The sequence below is a fragment of the Protomyctophum parallelum genome (assembly GCF_964188405.1).
Source record: "Protomyctophum parallelum genome assembly, chromosome: 3".
Lineage (NCBI taxonomy): Eukaryota > Metazoa > Chordata > Actinopteri > Myctophiformes > Myctophidae > Protomyctophum > Protomyctophum parallelum.
This window is the reverse complement of record NC_139698.1, coordinates 1217817-1230084: the sequence shown is the minus strand read 5'-3', so window position 1 is coordinate 1230084 and position 12268 is coordinate 1217817. Positions and strand designations below refer to the sequence as shown.

The 12268-nt window shown below is 45.3% G+C and overlaps 1 protein-coding gene across 1 annotated transcript in view; it reads right to left on the bottom strand.

Annotated features, from left to right (window-relative positions):
- adam22 (ADAM metallopeptidase domain 22) overlaps positions 1-12268 on the bottom strand; it is a gene marked incomplete at both ends in the record, with an annotated part of 172867 nt that overhangs the window by 38496 nt on the left and 122103 nt on the right. The window contains 5 exon segments of the mRNA XM_083761268.1: positions 2537-2642; positions 4756-4819; positions 6091-6141; positions 9105-9185; positions 9296-9388. Of these exon segments, the coding sequence (XP_083617394.1) occupies positions 2537-2642; positions 4756-4819; positions 6091-6141; positions 9105-9185; positions 9296-9388 (395 nt within the window).

The following is a 12268-nucleotide window of genomic DNA, read 5'->3' as shown; positions in this document are numbered from 1 at the left end:
TTGTTACATTGTATCCAGGTGTTTCAACTCTATAACTTACTGTTTGTTACATTGTATCCAGATGTTTAACTCTATAACTTACTGTTTGTTACATTGTATCCAGATGTTTTAACTCTATAACTTACTGTTTGTTACATTGTATCCAGATGTTTAACTCTATAACTTACTGTTTGTTACATTGTATCCAGGTGTTTAACTCTATAACTTACTGTTTGTTACATTGTATCCAGATGTTTAACTCTATAACTTACTGTTTGTTACATTGTATCCAGATGTTTAACTCTATAACTTACTGTTTGTTACATTGTATCCAGGTGTTTAACTCTATAACTTACTGTTTGTTACATTGTATCCAGATGTTTAACTCTATAACTTACTGTTTGTTACATTGTATCCAGGTGTTTAACTCTATAACTTACTGTTTGTTACATTGTATCCAGATGTTTTAACTCTATAACTTACTGTTTGTTACATTGTATCCAGGTGTTTTAACTCTATAACTTACTGTTTGTTACATTGTATCCAGGTGTTTAACTCTATAACTTACTGTTTGTTACATTGTATCCAGATGTTTAACTCTATAACTTACTGTTTGTTACATTGTATCCAGGTGTTTAACTCTATAACTTACTGTTTGTTACATTGTATCCAGATGTTTAACTCTATAACTTACTGTTTGTTACATTGTATCCAGATGTTTAACTCTATAACTTACTGTTTGTTACATTGTATCCAGATGTTTAACTCTATAACTTACTGTTTGTTACATCGTATCCAGGTGTTTCAACTCTATAACTTACTGTTTGTTACATTGTATCCAGATGTTTTAACTCTATAACTTACTGTTTGTTACATTGTATCCAGGTGTTTCAACTCTATAACTTACTGTTTGTTACATTGTATCCAGGTGTTTCAACTCTATAACTTACTGTTTGTTACATTGTATCCAGATGTTTAACTCTATAACTTACTGTTTGTTACATTGTATCCAGGTGTTTCAACTCTATAACTTACTGTTTGTTACATTGTATCCAGGTGTTTCAACTCTATAACTTACTGTTTGTTACATTGTATCCAGATGTTTAACTCTATAACTTACTGTTTGTTACATTGTATCCAGATGTTTAACTCTATAACTTACTGTTTGTTACATTGTATCCAGATGTTTAACTCTATAACTTACTGTTTGTTACATTGTATCCAGATGTTTAACTCTATAACTTACTGTTTGTTACATTGTATCCAGGTGTTTTAACTCTATAACTTACTGTTTGTTACATTGTATCCAGGTGTTTTAACTCTATAACTTACTGTTTGTTACATTGTATCCAGATGTTTAACTCTATAACTTACTGTTTGTTACATTGTATCCAGGTGTTTTAACTCTATAACTTACTGTTTGTTACATTGTATTCAGGTGTTTTAACTCTATAACTTACTGTTTGTTACATTGTATCCAGGTGTTTAACTCTATAACTTACTGTTTGTTACATTGTATCCAGGTGTTTCAACTCTATAACTTACTGTTTGTTACATTGTATCCAGATGTTTAACTCTATAACTTACTGTTTGTTACATTGTATCCAGATGTTTAACTCTATAACTTACTGTTTGTTACATTGTATCCAGATGTTTAACTCTATAACTTACTGTTTGTTACATTGTATCCAGGTGTTTAACTCTATAACTTACTGTTTGTTACATTGTATCCAGGTGTTTAACTCTATAACTTACTGTTTGTTACATTGTATCCAGATGTTTAACTCTATAACTTACTGTTTGTTACATTGTATCCAGATGTTTAACTCTATAACTTACTGTTTGTTACATTGTATCCAGGTGTTTAACTCTATAACTTACTGTTTGTTACATTGTATCCAGATGTTTAACTCTATAACTTACTGTTTGTTACATTGTATCCAGGTGTTTAACTCTATAACTTACTGTTTGTTACATTGTATCCAGATGTTTAACTATATAACTTACTGTTTGTTACATTGTATCCAGATGTTTAACTCTATAACTTACTGTTTGTTACATTGTATCCAGATGTTTAACTCTATAACTTACTGTTTGTTACATTGTATCCAGATGTTTAACTCTATAACTTACTGTTTGTTACATTGTATCCAGGTGTTTAACTCTATAACTTACTGTTTGTTACATTGTATCCAGGTGTTTTAACTCTATAACTTACTGTTTGTTACATTGTATCCAGATGTTTAACTCTATAACTTACTGTTTGTTACATTGTATCCAGGTGTTTTAACTCTATAACTTACTGTTTGTTACATTGTATCCAGATGTTTAACTCTATAACTTACTGTTTGTTACATTGTATCCAGATGTTTAACTCTATAACTTACTGTTTGTTACATTGTATCCAGATGTTTAACTCTATAACTTACTGTTTGTTACATTGTATCCAGGTGTTTTAACTCTATAACTTACTGTTTGTTACATTGTATCCAGATGTTTAACTCTATAACTTACTGTTTGTTACATTGTATCCATGTGTTTTAACTCTATAACTTACTGTTTGTTACATTGTATCCAGGTGTCTTTGTCTTTGCCACAGTTTCCTTTCTCCGTCCCTTCGATGTTCAGCTTCTCGTAACAGAACTTGTCTGCAGCAGTGGCCTCTAGTGGTGAACAAACAGAGCACACAGCTCAGCAGTGGCCTCTAGTGGTGAACAAACAGAGCACACAGCTCAGCAGTGGCCTCTAGTGGTGAACAGAGCACACAGCTCAGCAGTGACCTCTAGTGGTGAACAAACAAAGCACACAGCTCAGCAGTGGCCTCTAGTGGTGAACAAAGCACACAGCTCAGCAGTGGCCTCTAGTGGTGAACAAACAAAGCACACAGCTCAGCAGTGACCTCTAGTGGTGAACAGAGCACACAGCTCAGCAGTGGCCTCTAGTGGTGAACAAACAAAGCACACAGCTCAGCAGTGACCTCTAGTGGTGAACAAAGCACACAGCTCAGCAGTGGCCTCTAGTGGTGAACAAACAGAGCACACAGCTCAGCAGTGACCTCTAGTGGTGAACAAACAGAGCACACAGCTCAGCAGTGGCCTCTAGTGGTGAACAAACAGAGCACACAGCTCAGCAGTGACCTCTAGTGGTGAACAGAGCACACAGCTCAGCAGTGGCCTCTAGTGGTGAACAGAGCACACAGCTCAGCAGTGACCTCTAGTGGTGAACAAAGCACACAGCTCAGCAGTGACCTCTAGTGGTGAACAAACACACAGCTCAGCAGTGACCTCTAGTGGTGAACAAAGCACACAGCTCAGCAGTGACCTCTAGTGGTGAACAAAGCACACAGCTCAGCAGTGACCTCTAGTGGTGAACAAAGCACACAGCTCAGCAGTGACCTCTAGTGGTGAACAAACACACAGCTCAGCAGTGACCTCTAGTGGTGAACAAACACACAGCTCAGCAGTGGCCTCTAGTGGTGAACAAAGCACACAGACATGCCAGGGACCCCCCATTTGAAGAGATATGCCAGGGACCCCCATTTAAAGAGATATGCCAGGGACCCCCATTTGAAGAGATATGCCAGGGACCCCCCATTTGAAGAGATATGCCAGGGACCCCCATTTGAAGAGATATGCCAGGGACCCCCCATTTGAAGAGATATGCCAGGGACCCCCCATTTGAAGACATATGCCAGGGACCCCCATTTGAAGAGATATGCCAGGGACCCCCATTTGAAGAGATAATGACAGGGACCCCCCATTTGAAGAGATATGCCAGGGACCCCCATTTGAAGAGATATGCCAGGGACCCCCCATTTGAAGAGATATGCCAGGGACCCCCCATTTGAAGAGATATGCCAGGGACCCCCATTTGAAGAGATATGCCAGGGACCCCCCATTTGAAGAGATATGCCAGGGACCCCCATTTGAAGAGATATGCCAGGGACCCCCCATTTGAAGAGATATGCCAGGGACCCCCATTTGAAGAGATATGCCAGGGACCCCCCATTTGAAGAGATATGCCAGGGACCCCCATTTGAAGAGATATGCCAGGGACCCCCCATTTGAAGAGATATGCCAGGGACCCCCCCCATCCCATAAGAGAAGATTCTTACGGCTCTAGCAGTGAGGACCCCCCCTCCCCGTTTGACATGCAATAGGCCACAGACCCCCATTTAACCCTGTAAGACCTGGATTAATTTCTACTTGCAAAAAAGAGATTTCAACCTTACTACTACTTTGTACTACTAGGAATTAGGTTAAAAAAATATGTAAACAAATAAATAAATAATAAGTTTGATGAAAATGTTATGCACATTATATAATAATAAGTATATTATAATATAATAAATTATTAATTTACATTTGGGGGATATCTTTCAAAAGTCAAAAGTCATAGGTTACAAATAGTTCAAAATCGCACAGACATTTTTAATTTGTGTGAATTTCAGCCTCTGTGGGGGGGTATTTATATGCAAATATCATGACCAACGGCATTGAAATGGCGTTGCAATGAACATCACTGATGGCGTTTAGGTGAAAAAAGAACAGAAAAAAAAAAGTAATTAATTAAAATATAATTGTTGCTATAAAGCAACGCTGGGTCTTAGAGGGTTAATGGCATTTATATCTCTGTTATAATTGTAACATCAATGTTTACACACATACTTTTGACACTTACTCTCTCCCCAGATGTACTTTTAATAATAATAATAATAATATTACTTACTCTCTCCCCAGATGTACTTTTAATAATAATAATAATAATATTACTTACTCTCTCCCCAGATGTACTTGCACTGTCGATCTTTGGTTTTACACCTGCCGTTGAAACAGCGACCCTGCACAGAGACACGAGACATGTGAATCCCTAGACTCCTTCAAAACCGCTCTCAAAGGACGGCTGCAATTCGAAAACTGGCCCCCACAAAATCGGAATCCCCCCCCCCCCCCAACCCCTTTTTCCCCCTTACTGTATAATTATGTTTGCTTGTCCCTTTTTGCCTCCTATATGATGAATTCCTGTTCTGTTCTTTAACTACATAGAAGTGTCTATTTGTACGTCTCTAAATGTTTTGATGAATTGAACATGGTGGACCCTGTTGTAAACAACCGTAATGCTTGTGTCGTCCACTCACTCAGAATTGAGATCATGATTCTCACACAAATTAAGCAATAAGCCACGAGAGGTCTCAGGTTAGCGGGTATTTTACACCGCCTGGGAGCGTACGCAGACCCCACGCGCAGCCGAGGGTCTTCTACCTCCCAGCCAGTGTAAAATACCCGGTAAGCTGGGGCCTCAAGTGGCTTATTGCTTTTCTAAAACGCTTACAAACATATAGCAATATTAAAACTATTAAATTCACAAAAGTATCTACGCTTTGTGCCACCAGAGCGAGCGACCCAGAGCCAAAACACTTCCTTGTTTTGCTCCGCAAGTAGCCTATGTGACGGGAGAATAGCGCTTGATGTATTTACGGGGCTGCCTGGAGCCACACATTCAGTCATAATATGAGCCGGGCGGTGCTTAGACGCCCGCACGGCATGTGTTTGTAAAGCAATCAAGCGCTCCCCTTCCCCAGTTCAGCTACAAGGCTGCAGTTTGATACAAAGTGATTGAAGGAGTGGGTCACGTGACGGTAACCAGCCAATCAGAAGTATTGGGACTACCCGTTTTAGAATCTAATTTTTTCCATGAAAAAAAAAGTATTGTCTTTAGTCTGTATTTGCTGAACATTACTACATTAATTATATATAAATATGTATTGTCTTTAGTCTGTAGTTACTGAACAACATTACTACATTAATTATATATAAATATGTATTGTCTTTAGTCTGTAGTTGCTGAACATTAACAGACTGGTTTCTGATCCGCCCACAGCCCTCCTATGAGACACAGACTGAGTAGAAAAGTGGTGAAGTGGTCCTTTAACAACAGCAGCTGATGTACACTGTAATCATTGTCTTAACAACAGCAGCTGATGTACACTGTAATCATTGTCTTAACAACAGCAGCTGATGTACACTGTAATCATTGTCTTAACAACAGCAGCTGATGTACACTGTAATCATTGTTTTAACAACAGCAGCTGATGTACACTGTAAACAGTACCTGGTCCTTCTCACAGGTGTAACCGTCCATCTTGTGCACATTTGGCGGACACTGAAAAAACAAAAAGACAGTTTGTTGGATTTTAGAGTAAGGTGTCATCGAGCTGTCATGAGCGTCCGATAGTCTGAATCCTGTTTTTGACTTTAATCACGTTCTGTGATTAGGATTCTGTTGTTGACTCTTTATCTCATGGGGTGAGAGAGTAGTCCGTGCCTCATCTTTAAAGGGCAAAGTTGTTGTGTCATGTTAGTTTCCATTTAATCCTATTTCCCTTTGGTACAATGGTCAATCTGGAGTGGGCGACAGCTGATAATATAATTTTTACTTTGCTGTAAACTAAGCTGCCTTCTGCTTAAATAAACTGTTTTTGAAACTACTCTGCCTCTGCATTTGGGTTCTATCCTCTGCCAACCGTGACACACAGACCACATTGGAAAAGACGGGGGTCCAGGGAACCCCCATAAGAGAAGATCTTTTACGGCTCTAGCAGTGATTCTCAACTATTTTCATTTCAAGGACCCCCAGTTTGACATGCATTAGTCTACGGACCCCCCAATTTAATGGCATTTCTATCTCTGGGACCCCCAATTTATACTGTAAATTCAATGTTAACTTAACTCTGAGAGTAGCCTGACACTCAGCCTGAATTTTCATTTTGTTTCACTCCATTATTCAGTCTGAACGCCCTCCCTACTACAACCGTTTCTGGGATGGGCGTTGCCAAAGAGGCAGTCTTTGGTGATTGGTTCATACCAACCAATCAGAATAGTAGGAAAGCAGATGGCATTGTGTCAATCATGTGGCTATGGCTAACCCGTTTGCTAACCAAACAAACACAGCCAACGAGCGCTACTAGTATGTAAACAAAAGCGGTAAAATATGTCGGATGATGATGTTTATAAAACCTCTCGTGTCTTCAAAGAAACTATTTATCATACGTTGATTTAATAGCCAGATTGATACGGCCGTGAGTTACCGCAGTGGGGGCAGCCATGTTTGTTTGTGTCTGGACGGCACTGTTGTTTGACGTCATCGAGGTGGAAACGACACTGATTCGTCGGTTGGATTTCTAACCGAGTCTGAGACCTCCTTCGGGAGCGTCACCAGACCCTAAATCGCCTGAACATAATTTTTTAATGTGGCTAGCGATTCAGGGGCTGGAGCCATGCTACTCTGAGAGTGTACAGATGGAACCAAATGGACCCATTAGGGTCCATTTGGTTGGCTGGTTGGCTGGTTGGCTGGGGACCCTCTGGAACTCCCCAAGGGATCCCTGGGGGTCGCCGGACCTCACTTTGGGAACAACTGCTATTAGTTACACCGTTGCTTGTGCTTAACGGCCCACCCATCTGACCCCTGGAGGCCCACCTCTCTGTTTTTACTAAAACTACAAAAACATCTCTGTTTTGACTAAAACTACAACATGACGTCACTGATGGTGGTAAGAGACTCACCGCTCACCCAAACACATCTCTCTGTTTTTACTAAAACTACAACATGACGTCACTGAGCCGCGGTGGTAAGAGACTCACCTCTCACCCCAAACACACCTCTCTGTTTTTACTAAAACTACAACATGACGTCACTGAGCCGAGGTGGTAAGAGACTCACCTCTCACCCCAAACACATCTCTGTTTTTACTAAAACTACAACATGACGTCACTGAGCCGCGGTGGTAAGAGACTCACCTCTCACCCCAAACACACCTCTCTGTTTTTACTAAAACTACAACATGACGTCACTGAGCCGCGGTGGTAAGAGACTCACCGCTCACCCCAAACACATCTCTCTCTGTTTTACTAAAACTACAACATGACGTCACTGAGCCGCGGTGGTAAGAGACTCACCGCTCACCCCAAACACATCTCTTACCACCGCGGCTCAGTGACGTCATGTTGTAGTTTTAGTAAAAACAGAGAGACTCACCGCTCACCCCAAACACATCTCTCTGTTTTTACTAAAACTACAACATGACGTCACTGAGCCGCGGTGGTAAGAGACTCACCGCTCACCCAAACACATCTCTCTCTGTTTTTACTAAAACTACAACATGACGTCACTGAGCCGCGGTGGTAAGAGACTCACCGCTCACCCAAAACACATCTCTCTGTTTTTACTAAAACTACAACATGACGTCACTGAGCCGCGGTGGTAAGAGACTCACCGCTCACCCAAACACATCTCTCTCTGTTTTACTAAAACTACAACATGACGTCACTGAGCCGCGGTGGTAAGAGACTCACCGCTCACCCCAAACACACCTCTCTGTTTTTACTAAAACTACAACATGACGTCACTGAGCCGCGGTGGTAAGAGACTCACCGCTCACCCAAAACACATCTCTCTGTTTTTACTAAAACTACAACATGACGTCACTGAGCCGCGGTGGTAAGAGACTCACCGCTCACCCAAACACATCTCTCTCTGTTTTACTAAAACTACAACATGACGTCACTGAGCCGCGGTGGTAAGAGACTCACCGCTCACCCCAAACACACCTCTCTGTTTTTACTAAAACTACAACATGACGTCACTGAGCCGCGGTGGTAAGAGACTCACCGCTCACCCCAAACACACCTCTCTGTTTTACTAAAACTACAACATGACGTCACTGAGACGCGGTGGTAAGAGACTCACCGCTCACCCCAAACACACCTCTCTGTTTTTACTAAAACTACAACATGACGTCACTGAGCCGCGGTGGTAAGAGACTCACCGCTCACCCAAAACACATCTCTCTGTTTTTACTAAAACTACAACATGACGTCACTGAGCCGCGGTGGTAAGAGACTCACAGTCACCGCTCACCCAAACACATCTCTCTCTGTTTTACTAAAACTACAACATGACGTCACTGAGCCGCGGTGGTAAGAGACTCACCGCTCACCCCAAACACACCTCTCTGTTTTTACTAAAACTACAACATGACGTCACTGAGCCGCGGTGATGTCACTGAGCCGCGGTGATGTCACTGAGCCGCGGTGATGTCACTGAGCCGCGGCGGTTCACTTCACCTGGCTTGAGTTTCCGGTGCAGTTCTCGGGGATGTCGCAGTCGTTCACTGCCTCTCTGCAGACCACGCCCATGAACTCCATCTGCACAGAATACAGTCACAGTACAGTTACAATACAGTCACAGTATACGTGTGTACGTGCGTACGTGCGCGCGTGCGTGCGTGCGTACGTGCGTGCGTACGTGCGGCTACCTGACAGTTATTGCAGCAGAGTCCATCGCTGCACTTGGAGCCTTGTGTCAGAGTGCAGTCCTTGCAGCAGCTCTCTCCTTGTCTGGCACACTCCTATAACACACACACACACACACGCACACGCACACACGCACACACACACACACACACACACGCACACACACACGCACACACACACACACACACACACACACACACACACACACACACTGTCGGTCTGGGGTCTCCATTTTCAATGGATTCTGTTCTGTAGACCCTGACGTGAAGAGTTGGAAGTTAAGCCTCCCTTTAGTCAAGTGGAGTTTTGTTGAATAGAATGCATTGGTCTTCATGACGCAAAATAGACAGTATGACGTCGAAGTGTCCATTCATTGTCAATATGGGAAAGTAATGTTTGTTTAGGACAACGTTTGTGCACACACTAAAAGCTGGATATAGGAGGGGCTAGGGGAGGGGCTAGGGGAGGGGCAAGGGGAGGGGCTAGGGGAGGGGCTGGAGGAGGGACTAGGGGAGGGGCTAGGGGAGGGACTAGGGGAGGGGCTAGGGGAGGGGCTAGGGGAAGGGCCAGGGGAGGGACTAGGGGAGGGGCTAGGGGAGGGACTAGGGGAGGGGCTAGGGGAGGGACTAGGGGAGGGGCTAGGGGAGGGGCTAACCGATCTAACCGATCGCAACGCTTTTCCACGCTTCCTGATCAGAATACTCATGGTGACGTCATCACGACATCATCAAGACCGTTCATAAGCCCCCGCCGCCCCCCCCCCACGATCACACCACATTCTCACCGCCGACCCCGTGACCCCGAGACGGTGCGCTCCAGCCTTCACTGCCCAGACAGATCAAAGAGAGTCCAAGAGAGTCGAGAGGGGAACACCCCCAAAACGAAGCTACAGCGCTTCTGAGGAAGCAGCGGAAAGAAAGGCCGCCATGCCCGACAACAGCCACAGGGACAACAACATCTGGGACAACGAGAGGGCGGAGCACCGACGGGCGCTCTACGAGAGCTACCAGAAGGAGTCCCAGCTGCAGCACGCGCTGGACCAGATCAAGGACGAGCTGCGCAAGAGCCGCAAGGAGAACGAGGCCCTGGGCAAGAAGGAGGAGCAGATCATCGGCCTGAAGCAGAGCCTGGCCGAGCGCACCGGCGTGGTGGAGCGCGAGCGCGAGGAGCGCAGCGCCAAGGAGAAGGAGCTGAAGGCCGAGAGCCGCCGCGTGCTCTCCGAGAACTACCAGAAGGAGGTGCAGCTGCAGAACACGCTGGAGCGCCTGAAGGCCACGCTGCAGAAGGAGAAGGAGCGCGAGGCGGAGGTCAAGATGCTGAAGGAGACCATCGCCGAGCGCAACCACATCTGGGAGCGCGGGCGGCAGAACTGGACCAAGAAGGAGAAGGCGGTGATGGAGCAGGCCAAGCGCACCGTGTCGGAGGTGGGCCAGAAGGAGGTCCAGCTCCAGAGGTCCCTGGAGCGCGCCCAGGAGGAGCTGCGGAGGAGCCTGGGCGAGAAGGAGGTGCTGGTCAAGAAGAACGCCGAGCTGCAGACGCACCTGAGCTACGTGAAGGAGGTCCACGACCGGCAGCTGACCGTCCGCAGGCAATGTGACGAGGAGATGAAGGTCATACTGGGGAATAACCCCCAGAACGCAGAGGACACGGACAACCAGGAATAACCCCCAGAACGCAGAGGACACGGACAACCAGGAATAACCCCCAGAACACAGAGGACACGGACAACCAGGAATTACGCCCAGAACGCAGAGGACACGGACAACCAGGAATAACGCCCAGAACGCAGAGGACACGGACAACCAGGAATAACCCCCAGAACACAGAGGACACGGACCACCAGGAATAACCCCCAGAACGCAGAGGACACGGACAACCAGGAATAACCCCCAGAACACAGAGGACACGGACCACCAGGAATAACCCCCAGAACGCAGAGGACACGGACAACCAGGAATAACCCCCAGAACGCAGAGGACACGGACAACCAGGAATAACCCCAACGCAAGGAATATGGGGGGAATACGGAAGTAGTAAGTATCCTTGCCGAGCCATGAGGCCCATAGGGGCAGGAGCCTATCTCCTGTTTCTGTAGCCATGAGGCCCATAGGGGCAGGAGCCTATCTCCTGTTTCTGTAGCCATGAGGCCCATAGGGGCAGGAGCCTATCTCCTGTTTCTGTAGCCATGAGGCCCATAGGGGCAGGAGCCTATCTCCTGTTTCTGTAGCCATGAGGCCCATAGGGGCAGGAGCCTATCTCCTGTTTCTGTAGCCATGAGGCCCATAGGGGCAGGAGCCTATCTCCTGTTTCTGTAGCCATGAGGCCCATAGGGGCAGGAGCCTATCTCCTGTTTCTGTAGCCATGAGGCCCATAGGGGCAGGAGCCTATTTCCTGTTTCTGTAGCCATGAGGCCCATAGGGGCAGGAGCCTATCTCCTGTTTCTGTAGCCATGAGGCCCATAGGGGCAGGAGCCTATCTCCTGTTTCTGTAGCCATGAGGCCCATAGGGGCAGGAGCCTATCTCCTGTTTCTGTAGCCATGAGGCCCATAGGGGCAGGAGCCTATCTCCTGTTTCTGTAGCGTGAGGCAGCTTGATGTCCAAGTACACCCCCTGGACATGACGCCAGTATGTCGCAGGGACTTAACCCCCAATCCAACCCTTTGATGCTGAGTGTCAAGCAGGGAGGCACTGGGTCCCATTTTTACAGTCTTTGGTATATGACCCGGCCGGGGATTGAACCCCGACCTCCCAGTCTCAGGGCGGACACTCTAACCACAAGGCCACTGAGCTGGTCACAATACGGACGTACTGACCCCAATGGGGGGGATACGGAACTACTGACCCCAATGGGGGGGGGGGGGGATACAGAAGAGTAACGAAGCTACTTGGAATGTCTTGTTCATTTTATGAACAACTTGTTTTTTTAATGAATTATTAGTTGTAGTTTTTGTTTTGTTTTTTTATCAGGCTTTTCT